This window comes from Fragaria vesca, linkage group LG1 (genome assembly GCF_000184155.1).
Source record: "Fragaria vesca subsp. vesca linkage group LG1, FraVesHawaii_1.0, whole genome shotgun sequence".
Lineage (NCBI taxonomy): Eukaryota > Viridiplantae > Streptophyta > Magnoliopsida > Rosales > Rosaceae > Fragaria > Fragaria vesca.
Window position 1 is genome coordinate 215432 of NC_020491.1, and position 26638 is coordinate 242069.

At 38.0% G+C, this 26638-nt stretch overlaps 5 protein-coding genes across 5 annotated transcripts in view; 2 read left to right on the forward strand and 3 right to left on the reverse strand.

Annotated features, from left to right (window-relative positions):
- The first annotated feature begins 7871 nt into the window (after positions 1-7871).
- LOC101293623 (glycerate dehydrogenase-like) lies at positions 7872-11314 on the forward strand. The gene is made up of 13 exons (XM_004287018.1): positions 7872-8043; positions 8134-8217; positions 8319-8459; positions 8924-9045; positions 9158-9239; positions 9761-9833; positions 9907-9998; positions 10109-10183; positions 10291-10398; positions 10487-10564; positions 10694-10738; positions 10886-11000; positions 11082-11314. Exons 1-13 carry the CDS (start codon positions 7921-7923, stop codon positions 11102-11104), a joined length of 1161 nt encoding a protein of 386 aa, XP_004287066.1. The 5' UTR covers positions 7872-7920; the 3' UTR covers positions 11105-11314.
- A 1953-nt stretch (positions 11315-13267) lies between these two features.
- LOC101301532 (cyclic pyranopterin monophosphate synthase, mitochondrial-like) lies at positions 13268-16855 on the reverse strand. The gene is made up of 7 exons (XM_004288627.1): positions 16778-16855; positions 16163-16693; positions 15847-16014; positions 15548-15739; positions 14044-14112; positions 13773-13903; positions 13268-13688 (listed from the first exon to the last, which is right to left on the reverse strand). Exons 1-6 carry the CDS (start codon positions 16853-16855, stop codon positions 13820-13822), a joined length of 1122 nt encoding a protein of 373 aa, XP_004288675.1. The 3' UTR covers positions 13268-13688; positions 13773-13819.
- A 1231-nt stretch (positions 16856-18086) lies between these two features.
- LOC101293917 (SKP1-like protein 4-like) lies at positions 18087-19695 on the forward strand. Its single transcript, XM_004287019.1, has 2 exons — positions 18087-18503; positions 19316-19695. Exons 1-2 carry the CDS (start codon positions 18198-18200, stop codon positions 19487-19489), a joined length of 480 nt encoding a protein of 159 aa, XP_004287067.1. The 5' UTR covers positions 18087-18197; the 3' UTR covers positions 19490-19695.
- Positions 19696-22137: 2442 nt separating this feature from the next.
- Positions 22138-24218, reverse strand: LOC101294204 (pre-rRNA-processing protein TSR2 homolog). The gene is made up of 4 exons (XM_004287020.1): positions 23891-24218; positions 23612-23700; positions 22742-22852; positions 22138-22554 (listed from the first exon to the last, which is right to left on the reverse strand). The coding sequence occupies exons 1-4, from the start codon at positions 24072-24074 to the stop codon at positions 22360-22362; spliced, it is 579 nt and encodes a 192-aa protein (XP_004287068.1). The 5' UTR covers positions 24075-24218; the 3' UTR covers positions 22138-22359.
- A 2235-nt stretch (positions 24219-26453) lies between these two features.
- The window catches only part of LOC101301820 (CST complex subunit CTC1-like), a 7754-nt gene continuing 7569 nt past the window's right edge, over positions 26454-26638 (reverse strand). Inside the window, exon 15 of the mRNA XM_004288628.1 lies at positions 26454-26627. Within this exon, the coding sequence (XP_004288676.1) occupies positions 26454-26627 (174 nt within the window). The remainder of the gene's footprint in view (positions 26628-26638) is intronic.

Below are 26638 nucleotides of genomic sequence, written 5' to 3' on the forward strand. Positions count from 1 at the left end.
AGTAGTGAAAGTAAAATTAGAACGAAGCGTCTGTAGGCGACCAACACTAAAACTATCTAGATGAAAAGCAAGGAAACATGAGCAAGGCAAACAGTTGAGCCATATCTTGGGACAAGCAAGGCTATGACTACTGGAGGCAACGACGTTGGCTTTTCAGAAGACATGGGTGACGGATATACAGTCAAATTGTCTCTGATGAGAGATTTAATACGTCACGATGGGCTCCCTTGATGCAAATTTATGATTAGACTCGAATCACTTTCCGCTAAAAGCTTAAGAAGATTGAAATTGTGAGCTTCAAGAATGTCATCTTTAAGCATAACAGATTAGCAACATGAACATAAACATGATCTAGAGTCTCATTTAAGTTAGTCATTTTGTATAACACGACACCACATATTTATTAAATGGTTTAATCGGGTTGGATATGGGTAACCCATTTATTAAATAGTTTGGGTTTGAGTAAATTTCTGACACGATTATTAAGTGGGTTGAGTTTGGATATGTTTTTTATACACGCAAAAACATTGACCCGATACAAACCCGACCCCACATGACCCATTGCCGACCTTTTGTAATGTGTCATTCTGGCATACTTCATATATGAATGGATTTCATATTAGATATTTTTTTTTTTAGGAAAAGAAACATAATGTAGATTAGGGTAATGCTATTAATGTACATTATTCACACACTCTATCTATAATGAGAACCAATCATAAAACAAATTCAATAGGGTGGTTTATGAATAAAATTGAATTATAATAATAGAAGGAGAAAATTTTACAAACGGTACGTACCTGAAATAGAAATCATTTATCCTAGCGGTATACCAAGTCTAAGCAGTTTGGTGATCAGATTCCTCAGTTGTGTTAAATTCATAATCACTTTTCCTTCGAACAGTACAGTTACCCGACATTGAGGTTTAAGACTCAAGAATTTCTGAGATTCATGAAGGTAATGAATGTTTCTTATTTATGTCATGCTACTTTCAATTTATGAGTACATGAGTGATGCACGATTAGCATTCATTTATGGCATGTTATGCTACTCTCAATCCATCATGTATGCATTCAATCCATCATGTATCCATTCAAATTCCATTGCAACCTAATGGAGTCCATAAGAAATCTCGGGAGGTCAAGACTAGATGTGTCATACATGATCCTCCTCAAAGACAAGAATTAAATTTGACTCAAATATTAAAAGGGATCAATAGCCAAAGAAGTCAAGAACTTCATCACGCGTAACGCTTTTTAGGGGAAAGCGCAAGAATGTAGAGCAACCTAAAGTTGCTTCCGCTGAAGTTGAGATAAAGAGTCTCGTCCAAATTGATAAGAAACCAAAGACGTTAAATGTCATGACAACACCACCTCCACCTCTACCTTCAAAAACAAAATCAACATCTCTAAGAGGAAACAAAAAATGCAATAGTTAGGGAGGAGTCTAGCGATGCGTCTGATGCGTCAAGGAGTGCTACTTGTAAAGCAGCAAAAGCTCATCAAATGAGGTTATGTCCTAGAACTCTTGCAATTGTCCAATTAAAGGTTCATTTGCATGTTTTTAGAGTTTTCAGGTTTTATCTCCTAAGAGATTTTTGTGATGGGAATCTACTGAAAACAAAATCACCTTACCCTTAGAACTACAATGGTTACTAACGCAGACATCTCATCTAAAGTGGACAGTTTGTCTCAAGAATCTAAATGCCAAAAGAAGATGTTTCAGGAGGTGCTTGAAAAACGGACTTCTTTAGAACATGGTTTTCAGTCTATGTCTGCCTTGGTTAAAGAGAATTCAAAAGACAGTGGTCAGGATTCATTTTCAATATCAAATTCTAGGCGTGGAGAGTCAAGACAATCTACTTTAGAAAAGAGCATAAAATTAGATATTGTTGATTTCAATGGTGACAGCAATCCTGAGGTCTTCCTTGATTAGCTACATGACTTAGAAAGTTACTTCAAACGGCATCAATTGGCGGAGGAGCGAAAGAACTCTTTTGCATTAGCTAAATTGAAGGGAACAACTAGAGTTTGGTGGGAAAAATACCAACAAACTCATTTTGCAGTTATCCAAATTTGGGAAGACATGAAGATGGTCTGACATGTTTCTTTGTGCCACCTAACTACAAGCAACAAGTCCACCTACAATTTGTTAAATTGGTGCAAGGAAGACTATATGTTGAAGATTATACTGATAAGTTCTATAGCTTGGTTGCAAAATCTGATTTTCCACGGAATAAAGACATCATGATATCGATGTACCGCAGGGGCTAGAATCCCCATATTTCTTCGGGATTAGCAGCAAGTCGAATTTATACGATGAATGATGCTGTCCAGATTGCCTACCAAATGGAGGAAGAATATAAGAAGAGATCGTCCATGTCATATTCTTTCGAGCCGACCATGGCTATATGATAAGAAGGTGCAGCTGCATTGTGGCTACAACAACACATACTCCTTCCAAGATGGAAGTTACGAGTTCAAGCTTGTGCCAGCTAAAGATTTTCCCACCATAAAGCTCAAAAAGACAGCCAGCACGTTCCTCCTTAAGCAGACTGAAAATGATGACTCTATACTTGGTCCAATTCCAAACTCAACCAAGTTGAGTTTTTTTCATAGGGGGAGAATTAATGGAGCAGCCATAAGCTAGCTGGAACAAAAATATCCTTTTTGGAAGCCAAAGACTAAGCCTAACCTTTTTTTATTGACATGTTTATTTTCAGTTACAAAGTTTATTTTCAGTTATGAAAAAAATAATTATGAGTCTAGTGTTTTAAAGAGTCTTGAGTGTGTCTTTATGTCTATTTAAGTCTTAAGTTTAAGTCTTATTATTAATCAGTTATATTAGTCTTATGGTATTCTAGGAGTCTGAGGGTTTTATTTGAAGCCTATAAATTTGGCTTTCTAATCTTATCCGAAGGCAGATTCGAATGAATTAAGAGTTTATCTTATTGAAGGCTAGGCCTTGTATCCTCTCCCCTAACCTCCGTTATTCTATTTGTCCCTTCTTCAGCTAAGAACCAAAAAGTTTCTACCTCTGTCTCACCACCGCTTCTACCTTCAAAGAGAAAATCAACAAAACTATCAGCTTGAAAAATTAAGTAAACTCCGCCTATCACTAAGAGGAAACGCTAAAATGTAATAGTTAGGGAGGAGTCTAGAGATGTGCTTGATGCGCTAAGGAGTGTTACTTGCGAAGCAGCAAAAGCCCATCAAACGAGTTTAGTACCTGAAACTACAACGATTGTCAAATTGATGGTTCATTCGCATGTTTTTAGAGTATATTGGTGGGTCCCCCAAGAAATTTTTGTGATGTAAATCTCATGAAAACAAAGTCGGAAATAACATTGGAGAAACAACATGGCACGAGTTTATGATTGTTTATATTGCGGAGCGTTACGAGCGGAGTAGAGTGTGGGTACAGTTTTTCCTGGAAAAAAAGTTGCTCAACAATGACACCCTAGTGCTTGAAAGCACTGAACCAAAAATCACGCGCAACGCTCTTGAGGAGAAAGCTCAAGAATGTAAAGCAACCTAGAGTTGCTTCCGCTGAAGATGAGATAAGCAGTCCCATCCCCACTGTTAAGGAACCAAATGCATTAAAGATCAAGACAACACCACCCCCACCTTTACCTTCAAAGACAAAATCAACAGAACTATCAGCTTGAAAAATTAAGTCATCTCCGACTATCGCTAGGAGGAAACGCAAAGACGCAATAGTTAGGGAGGAGCCTAGAGATACGCCTTATGCACCAAGGAGTGCTACTTGCGAAGCAGCAATTGCGAAGCAGCAAAAGCTCATCAAATGAGTTTAGCACCTGAAACTCTAGCGACTGTCAGATCAATGGTTCCTTCGCATGTTTTTAGAGTATACTGGTTGGGTCTCCCCAAGAAACTTTTGTGATGTAAATCTCATGAAAACAAAGTCAGAAATAACATTGGAGAAACAGCATCACAACGAGTTTACGCCTTTACGGTTGTTTATATTGTGGAGCGTTACGGGTGGAGTGGGGTGTGGGTACACTTTTCCCGGGAAAAAAATGTTGCTCAAGAACGACGCCCTAGTGCTTGAAAGCACTCTAAACCAAAACTTTTCTACATCTGTCTCAATTTCAAAAGCATAATTACCACTAGCGTTACGATTAACACAAAAATGAAAGCCTAGACACTGAAACATAATGGAGTACATTAGAAACCTTGAGATATCAAAAATAGATGTTTCATACATGATCCTCCTCAAAGACAAAAATTCATGTTTGACTCAAGTATTAAAAGCGATCAAAAGCTGAAGAAGTCAAGAACTTCATCACGCACAACGCACTTGAGGAGAAAGTGCAAGAATGTAGAGCAGCATAGGGTTGCTTCCGCTGAAGATGAGATAAGCAGTCTCGTCCCCACTGTTAAGGAACCAAATGCATTAAAGGACAAGACAACACCACCTCCACCTCTACCTTCAAAGACAAAATCAACAGAACTATCAGCTTGAAAAATTAAGTCAACTCCGCCTATCACTAGGAGGAAACACAAAAATGCAATAGTTAGAGATGCGTCTGATGAGCCAAGGAGTGCTGCTTGCGAAGCAGCAAAAGCTCATCAAATGAGTTTATCACCTGAAACTCTAGCGATTGTCAGATCGATAGTTCCTTCGCATGTTTTTAGAGTATACTGGTTGGGTCTCCCCAAGAAACTTTTGTGATGTAAATCTCATGAAAACAAAGTCGGAAATAACATTAGAGAAAGAGCATCGCAACGAGTTTACGGTTGTCTATATTGTGGAGCGTTACTGGCGGAATGGAGTGTGGGTACACTTTTTCAGGGAAAAAAATGTTCCTCAAGAACGACGCCCTAGTGCTTGAAAGCATTGAACCAAAAAGTTTCTACCTCTGTCTTAATTTCAAAAGCATGTTTACCACCAACGTTACGATTAGCACAAAAATGAAACCCCAGACACTGAAACCTAATGGAGTACATTAGAAACCTCAGGATATCAAAACTAGATTTTTCATACATGATCGTCCTCAAGGACAAAAATTCAGGATATCAACGATTGCCCGAAACAAGGTAATGGGAGAGATTCTTACTTCTACATCCACTGGTAATCATTTTCAAGATTTATGGAAAAGAGTGTGGAAAGCTAAGGTACCGGGAAAGGTTTGTATCTGCATTTGGAAGGCCTGCTCTAATCTTCTACCAACAAGGGCTGCGCTCACTAAAAAAGAATACACATGTGATACTCGGTGTTTATCATGTCCATGCCCTTATGAAGATACATCACATGTTCTACTGACTTACCCGATGGTAGTTAATATCCTAACTGCAACACCTTTTAATTTGGATGTCAGTCTTGTCTCACATGTAAATTTCAAAGACTGGATGATGCATCAAGCTTTGAATATGCAAAAGGAAATGCTTGACAAATTGCTGATTATATTGTGGTCTCTCTAGGGCAATAGAAACAACATATTGTGGAATAACAAACAACAAACTTCTCTTGAACTACAAACTGGAGCATTGGCATGGTTTCATGAGTATCAACAGGTGCAACCGAAATCATCACAAAAGCAGACACAGTCCATGAGATGGAAGCCACCAGAAAATGGTCAATGGAAGCTCAATGTGGATTGTAGTTTTCTTCCAACTATTCTATGTGGCGGCACTAGAGGAATACTGAGGGATTATCAAGAAAATTTTAAGGTAGCATTTGCTATTCCTATTCCCGCAGCAGCCTCTGCGAAGCAAGTAGAAGTATAGGCTATTAAAGAAGGCATGAAACTTCTGAAAATCTTGAACATTGTTAGGGGTATTGTTGAGACAAATTGCTTAGAAGCAGTGAAAGGTGTATCTGATGTGCAAGGAACACATATGGGACTGGAAGGTTTGCTCTGTGACATTAGCAGAACTTGTAATTCAGTGGCGCATAGACTTGCAACCACAAGGCCCACAACATATGAAGCTGCAATAGTTTGATTAAATACTCCTCCAGGATGTATTAATGATGTTCTAATCTCATATGTAACCAACATGGGTGGCTAATCTGCTCCCATTTGTGTTTTAATACAATCCTTATTCGTCAAAAAAAGATCATAATCCAAATTTTGAGGTGTCATTTGGGGGACAAAAATATATATTATAGTTACAAAATAATGCATTCCACAATATTTCGTGTATCATTCTATGTATTTACTCGATTCTAATTCCTGCTACATCATAGATTTAAGGGGAAAACGAACGAATGTACTATATTGGGTAACAGAACAATAGGTAAAAATCATAGATATCAAATGGGCGGGAGTGGTTCTAATGAGAACCACTAAGTTGAGAACTAGTTGAGGACTTCTTCGTTTCACCCATTTTTCGAACACATATTCACATCTCGACCGTCTAGTTTGTAGATATATATGAGTAGATCATCTCTACAAATTTTCATCCAAATTGAAAATCGTTAAGGCATTTATAAATGTGATTTACCAATTATAAACTTGAACGGATTCTGTTTGACAAATTTGGATCATCCATTGATTTGATTTAGTTCGATCCCTTAACGAACACCAATTTGGCTGAAAATTTGTAGAAATGATATACTTATATAGACCTAAAAATTAAACGATTGAGATGAAAAAATGTAATTGAAAATAGGGTGTAATAAACGATTAATGAGAAAATCCTCAACTAATCTTTAATTTAGTGGTCCTTAACCTCCCTCAAATGGACCTTTCGCACTAAATCTTTTTTTCCCGACTGACAAAAATTATTATTTATTTAAAATTATTATTTTATCAAGTATTGAATTATCGAGGTTATGTAATTTAGATACCATTGAGTTAGTTTTTTTTTTTTTTTTTTTTTTTTTCTAAATAGAAACCTTTGCATCTGTGTGTACTCTGGGTCTCAATCTATCTAGGCTTATTATTATTTATTTTTTTAAAAGAAAAATAAAATTATAACGAGGCGTCTTTAGGGCAGCCAATATTAACAGTATCTAAATGTAATACTTGCGCAACTTGAGGAGGAAGCGCACCCATCCAAATCTTCGGAGAATGCAAACAATGCCTGAGATTTGCAAGAGCATCAGCCAAGAAATTAGCTTCTCTGAAGGCATGACCAAAACTAATATTACCAAACTCACTAGCAACATGAATGACATCTCTAACATGGGATTTGAGACGCCAAGGGATTTTACAAACATTCTTAACGCAATTGATCGTTAAAAGAGAATCTCTTTCAACTACAATAGATTTAAAGTTGAACCTTTTGATAGCAGCGAGACCATCTTTAAGGGCACAACACTCAACAATTAAAACATTAGAAACATGGAGTCGACGTGTACCAGCAACTAAGGGAATCCCAAAAGAGTCTCTAATAATAAAGCTAGCAACACCAGAGGTAGAGAGGACATACCCATCAAAGTTGAGCTTCACCCAATTTAAAATAAGAGGGATCCAACTTTTTCAACAACTTTTGAAGCAAGAACAACCCTTGAAATGTTGGGCGTTACCCTTGAAATGTTTTCATTTCGCAAGAAAACGAAAAGAGCAGGGTATTGTCCATTGTCACGTGTCACAAATCGAGGACGCCATGTCACCATTATCTTATTCATCAATGAGAGGTTGTTGATATCCAAGCATGAACGCTACTCGGGGAAAAACCTCTACCTCAAAATAAAAACATTCTATCCGATCTTCAGTCCACAGAAACCCCACAAAGCTACCATACAATTATGCACCCTTATGATCGATAGGTCAAATAGATCACGATGTCAACAGTCAACATGATCCACCAATCTCGCTAGTGATGAGTACCGCATATTGTACAGCCCACCACACCCTATCAATTAATCACACTTTGGAACCAGAAATTTAAAGAGCTTGGTTTTTACAACCAGCCAGTACACTCGGTTTGAGTTGCTGACAAGCTTGCTTTCATGGCCAAACCAGTTTCAGTTGAAGTGTACAACCCAAATGGGAAGTACAGAGTTGTCAGCACAAAACTCATGCCTGGAACTCGCTGGATCAATCTCTTAATTGAACAAGACTGTAGAGTTGAAGTAAAATTCTCATTCTTGCTCAGTCTCTTTGATCTTTTTGGACTATTGGGTATGTGAATGTGACCATAATGTGTATAACTTTGTGTTTAGATATGCACCCAGAAGAAAACTATTCTGTCTGTTGAGGATATTATTGCTCTTATTGGTAACAAGTGTGATGGAGTAATTGGGCAGGTAATATTGAGTTCCTTGAAGTTTTGTTCTTTTTGGTATTTTGATTGGGATGTTAGAAAGTTAGAGTGGTTGAGTTGTGATTTTTTGTTTTGGGTTTTCAGTTGACTGAAGACTGGGGTGAGACTTTGTTCTCAGCTCTGAGCAGAGCTGGAGGTAAAGCTTTCAGTAACATGGCTGTTGGGTATAACAATGTTGATGTCAATGCTGCTAACAAGTATGGAGTTGCTGTTGGAAACACTCCTGTAAGTTTGAATCTTTCTTCTCTACAAATGTTCTTTTGAAGTGAATGATAAATGATCCAATTCAGTGATTTCTTGTCAATCTGTAGTTCTATACTTTTATATGTGTTTTGATGGTGCAAGTTGTTTTATACTTGTGTGTTTGTCTAGTATAAGCTGGGTTTTATTTCACATATCTTTACTAATGTGAAGTTATTGAATACAACATGCTTGCTAATATAAATATTTGAATGCCATTGTCACTCATAAGTCATAACCAAGTGATGATGCAAGTTTAATGATATCACAACTCTTTTAGTAATTTCATAGACTCAATATTAGTTTTCATGTGGATGACTATGGTCAGAGACTTTAAGTATGGGAACAAATACCTATGAGCATCGACTAATTCTTTATGATTTATCTGACATATTTAGCAATTATTCTTTGGAGAGAAATTGAGATGAATTTATTGCTGATATGGTTAGGGAGTACTTACAGAAACTACAGCAGAGCTAGCAGCTTCACTCTCAGTATCTGCTGCTAGGAGAATAGTGGAAGCAGATGAGTTTATGAGGGCAGGTTTATATGATGGATGGCTTCCCAATCTGTATGGCTACCATGTTTACTAGTATTATCAACTCTTTGCCTGTACTTATCTGATGCATGAATATGCATTTCATGTGTCTCCCATTGTTGATTTGTTTCCTTTACAATGGCAGGTTTGTGGGAAACTTGCTAAAAGGGCAGACTGTTGGTGTTATTGGAGCTGGTCGTATAGGGTCTGCATATGCTAGAATGATGGTAACTTCCTTGGTCCAACATCTTGAAGCTCTGCCTAGATAGATATGATCCTCATTGCATGATATTTATGTTAGTCTGGCGATTAAGATACACTGACCTATTAATAGGACCTTGAAGTTGGAAGTATTTGAGCTAATCATTAATTATATTTAGTTGGTTTTTTGGAACTGCATAACTGATAGTCTGAGAAGATCTAGGGAACTATTGGTACCCATCCATACTCCACTGCATTTAACGTGCAATCTTCTTCTACAATGCTCTCATTGTTGAACTTAATGTTGGACAAATGACTTATATAATTTTGACTGTGTCATGGATAAATCTACTCAAATGCACACTGCATATGTACAGTTCCGATCACAGTACTATTTGCTCATCTTTAATAACCTGCTCCACCATACGGGTTTCCTTTCTTTTGCGGATACTTTTTAGGTTCTCATCAATGATCGTACTCACTGGTTCATTCCATATCAGTCTGCTTTATTAAGTATGCTCATGAGATTTTGTGTTGATCTCAACAGGTTGAAGGTTTCAAGATGAACCTAATTTACTATGATCTCTACCAGGCTACACGACTAGAAAAGTTTGTTACAGGCATGTCCCAGTCACCTTATTGCATAAATCATGCTACTACTATTTGCTGATACATGTTTGTTCCCTGCTCCAGCTTATGGTCAGTTCCTACAAGCCAATGGTGAAACTCCTGTGACTTGGAAAAGAGCAGCAAGCATGGATGAGGTGCTCCGAGAAGCAGATGTGGTATGGCACAAGTGCGCACGCGCACGCACACACACAATCCCTTTGTGTTTCACTTTTTGGCTCTCTTTCTTTGGGGTTTTTACCTTATTGGTTATTGATTCTCATACTAGATAAGCCTTCACCCAATTCTCGATAAAACAACTTATCATCTGATCAACAAAGAAAGATTAGCAACGATGAAGAAGGTGGAGTTTGAACTTCTTTGTTTTATTTCTAACTCTCATTTGAATATTATACAAGTCAATAGTTTAATGTACATATATGTTGAGTAATATGCAATATACGTCTACAGGAAGCAGTCCTGGTTAACTGTAGCAGAGGGCCTGTGGTTGACGAGGTCGCTCTTGTGGAGCATTTGAAACAGAATCCCATGTTTCGAGTTGGTCTTGATGTCTTTGAGGTACATAGAACCCACGTGCTCAGTTGAGTTCCGTTATTATTGCAGACACAATCTCTAACATCTGAGTGGTTCACCAATGTTGTTTCAGGATGAGCCCTACATGAAACCTGGGCTTGCCGACATGAAGAATGCTATCGTGGTTCCTCACATTGCTTCAGCTTCTAAGGTATTATGGATCTGCAATGTTCAAAGTTTGAATGGTTAAGAGATCAAGACTTTTTTATTTTCTTTCTTTTCATCAAGCTATTAAACCGAAAGTAACTGTTTCTGGATGTTCCCTTACATGTTTATGTAGTGGACTCGAGAAGGAATGGCAACATTGGCTGCTCTCAACGTCCTGGTATGTCACTAATATGACAATTGCAGAATGAAGAAAAGAAAATCAAGATTAACATCATCTGAAATAGTTTACATCATTTAAAGATGGGATGAAAAAAATTCACTTTAGCACCAAAGTACTAACAACATTTACAATGCTATCGTTTAGGGGAAAATCAAAGGATATCCAGTTTGGTCTGATCCGAACCGGGTAGAACCATTCCTGAACGAGAATGCTCCACCACCAGCTGCCAGTCCTAGCATTGTTAACGCCAAGGCCTTAGGTAATAATATCTATAAAACTATCTATGACAGTATGACACACACCAGGTCAATTTTCTTTGCTGAAAACTCTTTCACTGCAGGATTACCAGTTTCAAGGCTTTGAACATTGATGTAGAGGGCCACATTTTGAACCTTCCTGGTGCAAATGGAGTAATTGTTATGCATGGAAACCAGGCTCTAGGTACTGCATTTATCTGAAGTTCTAACAAAAGTTGTATATTTGAAAGATATAAACGTGTATCTACGATGTTGTCTTATAAATACTGGTTTCATAATCCTGTTATATATAAGAGGCTGTTTATATATGTTTCAATATATCTGCTCAGTTTGGCTAGAGAAGTTGGCATCAGCTTGTTACTTATAGTTGAGGGTTTCAAGACTGATGCGACTTTGGTTAGGCAGCAAGTTCTTTTAAATGTAGTCCAGTTTTCTCTAATGCTGGATTGCCATTCACGTTTAGCATATGTGTTTTGCTTTCTCCGGAAAGTTCAAAGTGAAGAAAGGGGTAAAGATATCTGAGAGGCCTTTTGGTACACGATTATTGTATTATATCTTATCCACATGTTACACAATGAACTTAATGTACAATAAGGAACGAATTGAAAGGCATGAACAAACTACAAAGACAATGTCCAACTCAACCTCGTATAACCTATTTCTGGTAGTCTCATAACACTGCATAATCGTAACACTTGGTAAATGATCATACGTATGATCATTATTCATAAAAGCAGAAAGGGCCTCCACAGTAATGGTCTCAATTCTTTCCTGATAAAGAACTGGCCAAGTAGGACTCTCATTGGGGAGCAGCGCCAGCCTGACAACGCTTTCAGCACCTTCGTTGATGGTTAAGATGCCAGAATTGCAGTTTATATCGTTAGGGTAGACACATTTGATGTAGAAACTTCGATATTGTTTTTCCAGAATTCTAGTGTAAGCATTCATGGCTGCTTTTGAGATTGTATAGGCTGAAAAGTATTGACGCCACTCACGCTAGCCTTTGGTTTCCACCAAACCTTGTTTGAAATCTTCTAGCAACTGACTCATCACTGCATCTATTCGCTCTGTTAGGCTCTCAGGATCACTTGATACATCTTTAGGCCATCCATCTGGAAAATGCTGAAACAACACATGAAAAACAAAAGAGCTTTAAATTAATTTGACTTTTAAGAATATTGCAATTAAATATTCACAAAGTATCCGCAACCCTTATACACAACTAGTAGAAAGTTTGATTTTCTATAGAGTAGCACTAGCTCAGCAGTACTGCCATGCAAGAAAATGAAAAAGCTAGTGCAAACTATTAGAGGGAACAGAGATCTGAGTAAAGGAGGAAATACAAGACTACTTGATATGGAGATCATTATCATCTTCAGGAGTAAGGACCATGCCCAGCAGGTGATCATCAGAAGAAAAATGGTTTCTTGGATGGCATCTCAGATTTGGATGGTTTTATTGAAGAGCTGTGTGGATATCCTAGCTAATTAGTTCAATCTTCAATTACCAAGTACTACTTAGTACTTACAGTACTAGGCTACTTGATTTCAAAATGAAATTTTACAGAAAATTTCATTTTTGATCACCATCCCTTGTGATGATTTCCAAATCTTCCTCCATGATCATCAGTTCTCTCCATCTTTTGATTACCAATTGTTTCATTCTATGAAGTTAATTAGTACTGATAGTATATGTATATTAGGTGTAGGTTGATCATCACTGTCTTCATCAATATATGTCAATAGCATCTTTAAAAGCTCATGAATATGTGCTATATATTTTCATGCATACATTCTATTCTAAATGGTGATTATGGTCTGTATTTTTGGAGTAATCAAAGAGCATGAATCCAAGAATTTTGTTCAACGATCCCGTGAAAATTAAGGGTAGAGTTGCGCCTGCGATATATATGCCAGCATATTGGATACCTGTGCCTTTATACTGTAATGTTTGCTAACAATTCCACAATAATCTGCCAATTGGAGGGAAGAGAAGTTTTTGGACAATCGTTTCTGTTCTTGTTCAGAGGTTATCATTTATCATCGACTTCTCTACCGCCCAAAGTTGGCTTAGTTACAGGGCGAAGAAGAAACACATCAGTACATCAGTGATCGACAACTTCAAGTTTTCACAAAGTTCTTGCTTCTTTCTCTTTTTAGGTCAAATTCAAGATCAACTGGATTGCCAGAACAAGCTGTTCAGTCTTAAGTCTATGAATTAAACAAGCTGTACTAGTCAGAAAGGAAACAACGACGAGAAGTCTTTTCTTGAGCAAAGAAGATGGAAGCTTTCACTAATGTGTTTATCTAGGAGGTTAAAAAATCAAATTTAATGATTGAGGCAAAATAAACCCGTTGTGTTTAACTCATACTGGTTCAGCCTAGCCACCAGACACCAGTTTTAATTACCCAAAAAAAAAAAACCAGACACCAGTTCTTTACTGGCTAGTTCTAAGAAAAAGAAAAAGGTTTGTTACAGCATAACGCCATCATCGCAAGGATATTAAGAGTAAGATATGGTACTGATATCTCATTGCCTTCTCCTAGTAATCCATAAGCCCAGCAACAAATTGACATCACCGTATTGTTCTCCCTCGGTCCCTCTTGTAACGAGATAGCAGAATGTTTTTTAAGCAAATACAGAATGCCTCTGTGTATGCTCCTCACATGCAACTTCATATTCTACAGAGCCTGCACCAAATGCTTAATCCATTATGTCTTAATGGAGAACAAAATATCATTAGTAGAATAAGAAAACAAACTACAGATCCTTACCAAAGAGCTTGGTTACAGAAACTTCCATTTAAGAGGGATACAAACCATTAGCCACCGATATGTATCATCGGCCTATTTGCTGTCTTTGCAATGTCAAACATTCCAGCATGCGATGCTTTCTTCCTCTTCACCTAAAGCATACATAAGAAGTGATAGAAAACATTTAGGAGGGCTAAAAGCTGAATTGTATTAGAACATGATACTTCATACAACACTAGACAGGGAACTTGTTTGAGGCACAAGGCATTATTCAAAAATAAATTGTTTGTACCGCTGAACCAATAATTTCTGCTAGTTCATGATCATCAGCACCCTGCCTAAGGGGATCTCTTAAGCTGACCTGCATAGTAAACATGTACAGTATAACTAGCATAGCAATAAGTTATACAAGAAACCTATTGCAGATATAATACAAAAGAACTCCAAGGAAACTCCATTCAGTAAGAAAGAAGTCGGTTCACAAAGGCCAAGCCTACCACTACCTATAAGATTGTTGCATTGACTACGAGCTTCATCACCTCATTATTTTTCTGTCTTCAAAAGACAAAGGGTCTCATACAGAAGAGGTCCCATGGAGAACTACTAGTCAGTCTAGTGACCTCTAAATGCTGGAAACATATTTGACTTAAAAGAAACCCAACTATCAAGTTATGGACACATCCACAAAGTCGGAAGTCTTACGATTCATAACCTTTGTACACAACCAATACCTATTCAGATTTATTAACTCCCCATTCTCATCCATAAGTTGATATGAACATCAGCATATACAGGTGTCAGATGGGCAGGTAAAGGCTGGATATAGTTTCTGGCAAGTAGCATGGGATCTAAACAAATTATTGAAGACACATGGCTCTGTGTGTAATAACTGCCACGATTATGTATTCACTACCCAGAGTCAAATAGATACCAACATTATGTATGCCCCCCAAGTAATGGTTAGTCGACCCTTAAGGCTGCTAACTTTCAGTTTGATAACGATATAACTGTTGCTAACTCCACAAAATGTAATTGCTAACTCCCACTATGAACCACATTCATTTCTCATTTTATTACATCAATAAAGGAAAGTACACAGGAATTAACAGAATTAAAATGATAGGATGGATAAAGGATCACATTATTCTGTATCTTATTATGTTGTAAGAAGAGAAAGGAGAAAAGAGTGGCACTAGATACTGTCTGATCATTAAGACTGATCCAGACATGATTTCACTTAATATCCAAAGGCCTCAGCATTTGGAGGTTTGAGCTATCCAGGTAATAGACATGAAAGCCTAAAAACAATTGGAAGTTTCTATAGCCAGAATACCAACTCGTATTATCACCTTTATGCAGTATGATAAAAGGTACTCATGGTTGAAGAAATCATCCTAATCAATCAAACTAGCTCTTCAAAATAGTATAATGCTAGTGGTCTACAAGTCATTAAAAGTAACAGAAAATCTAATTCACAAAGATGCAAATATAGTAAAGCGAACAATAGCCAGCAAAAGAACTTCCTTGAGAGAAAGTTCTGGTCTGGTCTGGTCCTGTAACAAAAGTGCACTATCCCAAACTTGCAACTTGACTTTTTGCAAAAAGATGAAGTTCAAAATTATCCGACAGTTGGGCGATTTCAGGGAAAAAAAAATGCATAGATCCTCAGAAAGTAAGCATGCCTAAAGAGTTGTCGGCAGCAAAAGCCAAATTGGAAATCACAGCAAAGATCACAACATTACAATACTTGTCAAATGCTAATAACAGGAAAAAGTACAGACATGCATATGACTGACCTCTGAAGGACCAAACAAGCAAACTTTGAAGTTCCCATCAGCTAAGAGTCGCAATCTATTGCAACCAGCACAAAAATGCTCAGTCATTGATGTAATAAAAGAAACTGTACCAAGATAATCATCTATCCTGAAATTCTTGGCAGTATCAGTTGGGTGATCCTGAAGTCTTTTCAGGCCTGTATAATGTGTTGCCTGCTCACGAAAATAATAACTAATTCAAGAAATGCTCAACAGTACAGGTAAGTGAGGTAACATTCAGAAATCAATCAGTAGGATTATCCATCAGAATTCTACCTTACCACTCTATCCAACATTTCCGCGTAGGGTACAAGTTTCTTAACATTCCATACATTTCCATCAAAAGGCATGAACTCAATGAATCGAACGTTAATTGGCTTTTCACGTGTCAGCTCCACAAAATCACAAATCTCATCATCGTTGAACCCGCGCATTACAACGCAATTTACCTGCATAAGAGCATAGAAAACATATAAAGATGCACGCATTGTAAAATACAGGTGTAGGAATCATACTTGATAAGCATGTTCCCCATCAGCAAAGTCAGAAACAACAAGTAACATCAATCATAAACCCATCAATAAAAACAGGAAATACCTTAACAGGATTGTAACCGAGGTCAATGGCAGCATTAATCGAGTCCATAACCCTTTCATGCCCTTTACGCCTTGTCAGAAACTCAAACTTTGCAGGGACCAGGGTGTCTAAACTAATATTGACAGCACTAAGGCCGCATTCTTTCAGCTTGGGAAGTTTCCTTGCAAGAGTAATGCCATTAGTAGTGACAGCTAGGGTCTTCAATCCCTTCAAGTTAGACAACTGCAAGCAGATGTCTTCGATATCTTTCCTCACGGTTGGCTCCCCTCCAGTCAAACGAATCTTATCCACTCCGGAGCTTACGAACAGACCAGCCAATCGAAGGAGCTCAGTGTGTGAGAGAATGTTAGAGTTAGGAGTGAGGCTGACACCCTCGGCTGGCATACAGTATTGACATCGCAGATTGCACCGCTCTGTCAAGGAGATCCTCAAGTAAGTGTGATGCCTTCCGAAGGAATCGATCAACATATTCGACACAGGGTTGTGTTCCTCCGGCAACTTCGCACAAGAAGTAGTTCCATAAGGGGATAACTGATAAAACATTCAAACTTGAAAATGAGGTGAACCCAATTCATCAAAGTGTATGTAAATGAGAAGGTAAAGCGAGAGAGATACCAGGAGAGAATGTAGATTTGCAAAGCGTGTGCGCAAGTGGGGAAGCTTTAATGGATGACGCTTCATCATCATCATCATCTTCAGAGGAGGAGCATGAATGTTACAAATGAAGAGTTGGGTGTATTTATGTTGATTGGTTTTGGGAGTGGGTGGTAGAACCAAAGCACAAATTGGGTAGTCCTGCTTTTTATAAGAGTCGAAAGGCCGCCCAATCTGTGAGATGAGACGACTAATCACGACTCTAGGACTACGATTTGGATCCTCTCTGTCCGGATCTACGCAGTACTTCAAATCTCGGCCGTATACGTACGCCCATCTCTGTCCATCCCCGGTTGCAACTTCCTTAAAAAAAACTATCGACCCCTGTCCACCGGCCGTATACGTACCCCCTAGACTATAAAAAATATGAAGAAATGGGTTTATAAAGTCTTAAACTCTTAATTTATTGTCAACAACATACTTCCGTTTAATTTTCGTCACAGCTCATGTAATAAGTACATGAAACCTAATAAAAAGAGCAGGGCAGTTCAGGCGTGGGACTAAAAATACGGGACAGAAAGGGACAAAACAATGGCAGCCAAATTAATTTTAACAAGTACATGAAACCTAACTTCAAACATTTTTTAATTTTAAATTTGAATCGAGTACCAATATTTTGACACCGCATATGAATATTATATAATGGTTCCTAAGAATCGATTAATTTAGTTTTACACAGGATTGAACATTCTAATGCTGAAAGTTCCGTTAAGGACTTTGGTGATGTATTGTCTTGTTTTGTTTTGTTTCGGTAGACTCAAGAAATCTTAAAATCAATTTGAGTAAGAGACTCCTTGAGAAGAAAATTTATCGAAGAAAATTGATGGGAGAAGATGTTAACAAAGGGAAACCCCTCAAGGAAGATCTTAACAAAATGAAACCCTTTAGAGAAAAAATAAAAACCTTGGAGGAATATGTCAATAAGGTGAAACAGTATAAGGAAATATGAAACATTTTGAGAAAAATCTCAGTAATGTGAATTTTTATTTTTTTTATAAATAAATTAAGTAACAGATCTAAAAAAATATGTGTAGTGAATGAGTTGTTTATATATTTAACGAATAATTTGTGTATGTTAAATGAAGATATTGTAGGAAGTTTGAGTATACGTATTTAGTAAAATATTAAAACAAAAAAGTTAATAAATATAAAATGTCTATCTAATAATTAGGTAAGGTAAAGGACAAAAAATAAATAAAAAATAAAGTCTGGAATATTTTTTGGGGGACGAATCTTGACCGTCCAAAACAGTCTTCATCCTTTTCACTCCGCAGCCGTGGTCACTATAAATACAAGCAACTTTAGGGTTGCTCTCAACACTACCATCGACTGCGGCAAAGCTCCAAATCCCAAATCCCTCTGAAACCCTAGTCCCAAAACGATGTCGTCTGAGAAGAAGCTCATCACCCTGAAGAGCTCCGACAACGAAACCTTCGAGGTCGACGAGGCGGTGGCTCTGGAATCGCAGACCATCAAGCACATGGTGGAGGACGGCTGCGCCGACAATGCGATCCCCTTGCCTAACGTCACCGGTGCTATCCTTGCCAGGGTTATCGAGTACTGCAAGAAGCACGTCGAGGAGGGCGGCAAGGACGCCGAGAAGGACAAGTCCGGCGAGTCTCCGTTGAAGACTTTCGACGCTGAGTTCGTCAAGGTCGACCAGAATGTTCTGTTTGACCTCATTTTGGTTCGTTCCGAAAAACCCATTCCTTAATTTCACTGAAGATTGAAATTTAGGTTTAGGGTTTGTTTCATGAATTTTAATTTTTGATGGTTACTATTTGTGGGTTACTGTTAGTAGGAATCAATTGTTTTAGATTATTGGGGAAGAATTGGAAAATTGATTTTTGTAATTGTTTTGATGACATTGAGAACTTTGGGTAGTTGAAATATTGATCTTGTTATCACGTCTGTGTTTAAGTTTTGTGCTATTTGATTTGAGGTTATGTATGAAGATTTATGTGTCCACTGGTGATAATTTTCTGGGCTTGCATAATGCGTTTGTGTGAAATTTATGAAACTAGGGTTTTTGATCATGTTTCTTTTTGTTTTTTTTTGTTAATGAATTTACATATCATTTAGAACTTGGGAGGAATAAAACTTTTATGTGATCACATGGTCTGTGGAATTGGTGTCGGGTCTTTATAAAAAGTGAGTGAAGGTTGGGAAGATCGGAGTTTGTTTGGTCATACTGATCTGCTGAATATGTGCTTAATGATTTGAGTTATGTGTGAAGACCTATTCATATGGTTAAAAATGGTTTCTGATTGATGCTGCGAACCCTTCATTGTTATTTCACCTAAGCAATACTTATATCTTAGTCTATGTGGGACACCGTAACTCACGTTTTGTCCTTATTTTTGGTATCTACTTGTCAACCTGAAACTACTGTTTCTGTGAGCACATATTTGTAAAAATATCATTTTTTTTGCCTGAATTCAAAATTGGCTTCTATTTATCTTTGTGCATTTGATTGACTTGGTTGATTATGTCTTTCAGGCTGCTAACTATCTGAACATCAAGGGCCTTCTGGATCTGACTTGCCAGACTGTGGCCGACATGATCAAGGGGAAGACTCCAGAAGAGATCCGCAAGACTTTCAACATTAAGAATGACTTCACTCCTGAAGAAGAAGAGGAGGTTCGAAGGGAGAACCAGTGGGCATTTGAGTGAAGCCAGGGGCTTTCTTCTCAATGTTGATATTATGAATGAGATGGTGATAGGAATGTTGATATAACAACTAGCTGTTTATTGCCCCCTCTAGGGAATCGAGGTTGCTTTTGTCTCAAATGGAATGGTGATTTTCTTTTGTTAGGTTGCTATGACTCTAAGATGTGCAAAACCTCTTATTATCTAAATAGTATGCGGATTTTATTTTATTTGTCTTGTCTTTTGCTTTTAAGATTGCTGGCTTGTTGCTATTTTCTCCTATTGCTTGAATGCTTAAAAAAATTGATGCCAAATTACCCCTCTAGATGTCGGATGCAGCAAGCTTTTGCCTTTTGCTCCCACTTCTGAATACCAGAAAATTTGCCTTTTGCTACCACTTCTGAATACCAGAAAATTTGTTAGCGAGGATATTTACAGCAGAAGCTGCTTCTTTTCTGAAGCATGTTGTGATCAAGCTATCCATCATGTTGTGCCTCTTTTTAAATGTATTCAGTCTTCCAATATTTTTTTGTGATCAAGCTATCCATCAGCTCCTTCCCTTAGTTTCAGATCTTCAGCTATTAGTAATCTTTGCCACTCTTCCTGATCTTCCTCATTTGTCATCAGGCTTCAGACTCTTGGTTTTCCCAGCAGTGCCATAAGGCCGATTGTTAAGACTCTTTGTTTTCCCACTTGCCTGCCCCCCTCTTCTCTATATTGTTAGATTTCTCTCAGTTGGTAGGATGATTAGTATGGCCATACCTCGTGAGCAGTTTACAGAGAATCTTGAATTTTTTAGTTCTCAGTAGCGAAGTATCAGATGGGACCATAAGCCTCGGTCTAAAACAGCTTACAAGGTCCTGGTCATTATGTTCATCCAAGTTCAGTCAGCACCCTACCCCGGCAAGCCTTTCCCACTGTTCTCAGTCCCTGGCTGGTGAACAGCCCAGAAGCCTCTCTCCACGACCATTACTGCTAAACCCCTCCAGCAACATCATCAAGCTCCTAGCCTACTGGCCCTCGGCAACATTATTTGTGGCGCTATTGTAATCTATCCGGCATCCTCTTCAACAGGGCTAGATGTGTCAAACCGGCAGCTTCCGATCAACAACACATGCCGGTTCCTTCTCCCACACTAGTCTCACTGACCCAACTCGGCATCTTGGCAATCTCCAACCTTCTCAACGTATCCGGGTCGAGCAACACACATGTAAGTGTTTTGGTTTACTCTCGCTGACCCATCCTAGCAAGTCCGATTGCTGCTTAATATGAACCAGTGTCTAGTCCAGCTGACATTCAGCTGTTCAACGAAAAAAGAGAAGAAAATGGTCCTGCTCTGGGCTGTTGTGGACGCCCTAGACAGAGAAAGTACACTAGTTTGCTTTTATTTCAAGTTGTTCCTATAAGCTATATCACAGTTGTGTTGGGAACTTGTGATCTCGTACCAAGGTTCAGTCTCTTGCTTCATATCCATCTGACCCTGATTTATACACAAGCGATGTGCTTACTTGAGACACAGCATATCAAGAGCATAATACAATTTGCATCTGAATCTGCTTGTGCACGAGGAGAATTAATACATTGTCATAAATTTTAATTTCTAGTGGTGTGTATCATGTGTATGTAATAATACAAACTTGTGACTTGTCAAGAACTCAAGCATGTTACTGACGCTAGCTCGCTGGTACATGGATATGCTATATTTTGATGCATTTCTTATAAACATTACTCCCTCATGCTACTACATTTCCTTTCAAATTGGAAAAATGCATGGTCGAAGGTGCTCAGTTGCTAAACAACACACTACTGTATTGTAGCTTATACTAGAATTTTAGAAAACATTGCCAAAAAAGAACAACAAATGAAAACTGCCGGCATAATACAATTTGATACTCTTAAGGAGGAGCAGAAACCGCATCCGATTGAAGAACGTCAAGGGAAGCTGGAGGTGGATTCTGAGGCCATGACCGGGGAGCCAAATGTGCTCCCATATTTGCTGCAGCATTGGCTGTTCTACTGGTCCAGGACCAGTTATAATGTTAGAAAAGGAGGCTGCCATATCTTGAATCTGTTAAACCAACTGCTAGCAGTCCAAGAAACTGAGCCCTTAGGAGATTTCAAAGCTGATATATGACAGAGAGGCAATCAGCTTCCACACAACGAGAGGAAATAGGGTGAGATTGAGCAAGTTGAAGGCTAACAAGAATAGCCTGAGGCTCGACAGCCTCCGCCGATAGAGCAGTACCAACCGAGTCCAAAGCATCACACAAGAGACCGTCGGATTGCGAAGTACCGCTGCCAGATCACAAGCAAGCGAATCATAGTGCCAAGTTGCATGTGTTAAGCTTGAATGTTCCACTAGGCGGTGGTAGCCAAACCGAAGACAGATGGAGGTTGAGGTTATGATGCGGAAACCACCAAATCAGAACACCAAAAGGCAACAAGAAATTCAGTAGTCTGATGCATTGCACTACTACAATAGGAACTGGTGTGGAGAGTTTAAACAAAGAGGAGCAACGACATTTCCAGGGAGTCGAAAAGAGACTCAATACGGGTATCCAAACAAGAGATTTGTGAACATGCAACTCTGGTAGCCCAAAGATGGGCAAACCAGGCACAATAATTTCACTATATGATTCGCAAAAAGGGACAAAGATCAGACCTGGAGAGATGACGATAATGAAGATTGGCTCACGTTGCAACTTGCAAAGGTACAAATTTAGAAATGATAAAACTATAGATGAGACTGGATAACGTCTTATACAAACACACGGTAGGAAAACAACTGGGTCTGCATTGCTGCATATAATTACTCTACCTCACGAGTAAACAATGACAAAATTTAGTATGATGATAATATGTAGCATACATGGGCTACATACGAGAGGTATAACCTAATTCCTTTTACCCCTACTTTTTCTAGGTCCAACTACCTCCCAACCATCTTCTGCTTCAACTGCCTGCTTGGTCTTTGGCTCTCTTGCATGAGACTCTGGTTCGTCCACAACCATGTTTGATGAATCATTTCTAGTCATGCTAGGAACAGTAACATCATCGTCATCATCACTATCTTCGTCATCATCCACAACCTGGAGAGAATGAGTGTATCATAATGCAAAAAGTTGCCATATATGAATCAGTCGGAACTCAAATTGTGCGAACTCTCCTGATCTAGATAAACCAAAAACCAACGTCCACAGGCATTTCTACAACACAAATATTTGGCGAATTCATAGAATTGCCCAAACTTCTAATGCACAGGGTTGTGAAAAGTACCTGTTTAACATGAGTAGGAACTCTTTGACTATTGGCTTCCCTTAGGCTTTCAATGGACTTGAAATTGCAATCCAAACATTCTTCATGCATAATCATTATTTTTTCAGCTACCTGTTCAAAATCAGAGGCCAATTTACAGTTACAACAGATTCCACTAGATAAAGATAAAGCAGCTAATCTAAATTCCACTGTTACAGATTCCCAATGGCTCTTAATAGAATTAAAACTACTATCTGAACATTCTGCAAGCATAACTTACGAACTTTCCAACTACTTGTGCAAATCTACAGGCATAAACCATAAACATAGAAAATTGTACTCGTGCAAATTTAAATCATAAACCATAAAGATACAAACTGCAGGTAGAAAATTGCACCCCAGATGTCAACCAGCCTTAAGCTTTCAATAGAACTGAAATACAATCTAGACATTCTTCAAACATTCTTTATGTATAATCACTAACTCTACACATAACTTCATAGATCCGCAAAAGAAAGGAATACAAGATAATACAGAAGCACAAGATTGCATCCCCTATCCACCAGTCATAATCATTTGCTTTTCAGCTCCCTATGCAGAGAATCAGCTGACTAAAGCAGTACAGCAATAGTTTATAACAAAAGAGTTTGAGTTTCTAAAGACGATCAGTTAACCAAGTACTGACGGTCAGACATATGAAACACAGACATCTCACAAATATCTTCACAGTTCCACATTTTAAGTCAAATACACCATCTACAGGGGTAAGCAGATCATTCTCTGGTTCCCACCACAAGCATAGCACAACAAAATTTATTCCTAATACAATCCATCAAGATACTATCAGACATTGCAACATGGCACCTAATAAAATGGAGTAACGAAACATACCTCCTCAATGCTACCATCCTCTGTCATAGTATTCAGAGAAAGCATAGCTTCGTTGAGCATTTCTTCCAAATCATCTATATAAAGAAGTTCTGGAAAAGAATGCAACACATACCTATCAGAACCAATACACTAATCACTGTAAGAAAAGTTCACATATTTCGGCACAAAACTGACAAATGATGAAGTAGAATTCAGTTAGTCCATATTGAGGAGAGATCGATTTAAAGATTTACAGACTGAATTTGGAAAAGGAGAAAGCTTTGAGAAAATTAAGATCACCAGTGGAGTGATTGACCCAGGAGACGATATCGGAGACGAGTTGCTCGGCCTTTTGGCGCGAGTCACGGCCGCCCCACTCGTTCTCGACAGCCAATTGAAGTGCCGACCACCGAGACAGAACTAATCCGACGCCTTCATGGAACACCGCCACAGCCGCCGCCGTTAGCTTTCTCTCAGGCTCCATCTTCAGGGCTGTAAAACCCTAACCCTAAAGCCACTGATGGTGGAAAGATTCGATCTATGAGTCAAGGTTGGTTTTAATATAAACCAGAAAAAAGAAAAAAAAAACAAAAAAGAAAAAGAAGAAAAGAATAAGACTGCTTCTTTTCTCTTTGTTTCTTGGACATGATTACATCGGATTCCATTCTGTCATAGCATGGGTAAATAATATATTTCGCAAGAAAAAAATAAATAAATAAAATAAATAAATGCTAAACAAACAGGTATTAAATAATCTTTTTGATGGCCGTAAATTTAAAAATATTCTCACTTTATACTGGCAGATTTGACAGAAACACAACGACTGTGTGTTCAGGAACAAATTTTTTTCTACTCATGTTGTTGTTGCGTGTGCACCTTCCTACCATCAACCTTCCTATCAGGCTACAATTAGCACTAGGATGGGCTCTAGGGATGAAGATAGGATCAAGTGGAATCCTCCCCCTCCTAGTGTTGTTAAAATCAACTTTGATGATTCAGTTTTTCAACATAGTTTAGATGTTGTTGCTGGTTTTGTGTTGAGAGATGATGTCGGATGTCTCATTGTTGTTATTCTGCGTTGTATTGCGAAAACGTACAAACGTCCCATTTGCAGAACCAACAACCCTTAGGGACAGTCTACTTACAGCGAGAGAGCTGAATTTCAAAAATTGTGCTTGTTGAAGGTGACTCCTCCCTGATCATCAATTGTGGCAACAAGAATGTCCAATGTCCCTGGAAGCTCCTCCAGATTTTTCAGGATATCAGAATAATTGCCACTTGCTTTGATCACATCTCGTTTCATCATGTGTTTCGTGAATCAAATTTTGTTACTAATGCCCTCGCCGCTTTGGGACACAAGCTCGCTAATCCATATTGTTGGGAGGTTAATTTTCGTGTTGTTGTTAGTCCAGCTTTGAATTTCGACCTCTTTGGAGCAGATTGCTCAAGAGGTTCTTTTTTGTAATTTAATCGTTTAACATAAAAAATAAAAACTAAAGCCTCACCTTAAGAACAGTAGCTGCTATAACGAACTTCTCCCTAACTTCTGTCAAGTATCACTGACCTTGGCACTTGAAATATAATGAAACATAACAAAATAAACAACTTTGTTATGCACGAAAAAATCCAAAAAACAAATGAATTGATTAATAAAAAACTAAAAAAAATCACTCAGCAAAATTCTTACAAAAGACAACTTAAATCAACTAGGGTGTGTCTATTGTCACCCCACAAACCACTTTGCTCACCCCACATGTTGATTTATTGAAAGACCAAAATACCTAATGTAAAATTATAGTAAGGGACAATACGTATTTTTAAAAAATAAAAAATAAAAATTAAAAAAATAAAAACGGTAAGAGACAATACATTTTTACAAATTATTTTGTTCTTATTTTTTTAATCATTATATTTTGGATAAACACGTACTTCATAAACCGTAACCCATGTTCGGTTGGTTTAAGGAGTCTGAAGACTAGCATTCAGCTTTGTATTGGCAAAGAGGAACAAATGTCATGGTGAGATGGTCCTCCTAGAGGTCAGAAAAATTTTCTCCTTTTAAGAGATGACACATATGCAGAGTAATTGCTAATTCCAAGATTCTGGAATCAGTGGTTCATATAGATAGGAAGGAAGGCCCCTAATTGCTCGGTATTTTTGATGTACCTTATTTTTGTTCCCAAAATATTATGCATGACTGCTTTTCCTGATAATGGATTCTTCCAATCTCATGACTTAAATTCTGAATGAAGAAAGAAAACAAATTCACATCATCGTGCGGGCATCCAAAACTTTCAAAACCCGCAGCAATGCACGAGAATAATTTCTAGTACGTATATATAGCAGTATACATATATAGCACATTGCAATACCAACTTTATTAGACATGATGATGTACAACACCAGATAAACATGAACATAATCAAGACATGCATATGTATTGATATCAATCAAGCAAAATTGAAGGTAGGAATTCCAATCTGCAGTGCCAACAAGTTTAAGAATGAACGTGCATTTGAAGTTCTCTTGCAACAAAGAAAAAAAATTCTCAGTTTTAAGAAAGATGTTAATTACTTTACTGTTATCAAACAAGCATCCATTTGGCTTGTATGGTATATTAAGAACTGAATTAAGATACTACAGGTCACAGTCATAATGGAGTTATGGATCATGGGAAAGTACATAAGCTCATCCAGGTATATACTCTACAAATGGACCCGTTCTTAATCCCATAACAACGCTACTTCAACAACTTGGTAGCAAAACTCCCTCTTCATCCCCAAAACAACACTTCCATTTCTCATGAAAACACTAGACACACTATTCAGAATCTCACGCTAGATAACTAATCAATACAATAAATTTACCCGTCTATCAGTTCTTGAATACCGTTCCTTGCCTGACTGAGATGGTTAGTGTGTTCAACTTCGGTGGCCCATATATGTTGCATGGAATGCAACGACATCTCCGTTTCCATAAGGTTCTCCGTCTTCAAACGCCTCACAGCATCCAAATCCATCGTACTAGCACCAATAGTCTACAACAAAT

Coding starts and splice junctions, on each gene's coding strand:
- LOC101293623 (XM_004287018.1), top strand. CDS start 7,921: ATGGCCAAACCAGTTTCAGTTGAAGTGTACAACCCAAATGGGAAGTAC. Junction 9,046..9,157: donor GATGGATGGCTTCCCAATCT/GTATGGCTACCA, acceptor TTACAATGGCAG/GTTTGTGGGAAACTTGCTAA. Junction 9,240..9,760: donor CTGCATATGCTAGAATGATG/GTAACTTCCTTG, acceptor TGATCTCAACAG/GTTGAAGGTTTCAAGATGAA.
- LOC101301532 (XM_004288627.1), bottom strand. CDS start 16,855: ATGATGATGATGATGAAGCGTCATCCATTAAAGCTTCCCCACTTGCGC. Junction 16,015..16,162: donor TCGGTTACAATCCTGTTAAG/GTATTTCCTGTT, acceptor GCTCTTATGCAG/GTAAATTGCGTTGTAATGCG. Junction 14,113..15,547: donor GCTTGTTTGGTCCTTCAGAG/GTCAGTCATATG, acceptor TTTACTATGCAG/GTCAGCTTAAGAGATCCCCT.
- LOC101293917 (XM_004287019.1), top strand. CDS start 18,198: ATGTCGTCTGAGAAGAAGCTCATCACCCTGAAGAGCTCCGACAACGAA. Junction 18,504..19,315: donor TTCTGTTTGACCTCATTTTG/GTTCGTTCCGAA, acceptor TATGTCTTTCAG/GCTGCTAACTATCTGAACAT.
- LOC101294204 (XM_004287020.1), bottom strand. CDS start 24,074: ATGGAGCCTGAGAGAAAGCTAACGGCGGCGGCTGTGGCGGTGTTCCAT. Junction 22,853..23,611: donor AGGATGGTAGCATTGAGGAG/GTATGTTTCGTT, acceptor GATTTTGAACAG/GTAGCTGAAAAAATAATGAT. Junction 22,555..22,741: donor TTCCTACTCATGTTAAACAG/GTACTTTTCACA, acceptor CATTCTCTCCAG/GTTGTGGATGATGACGAAGA.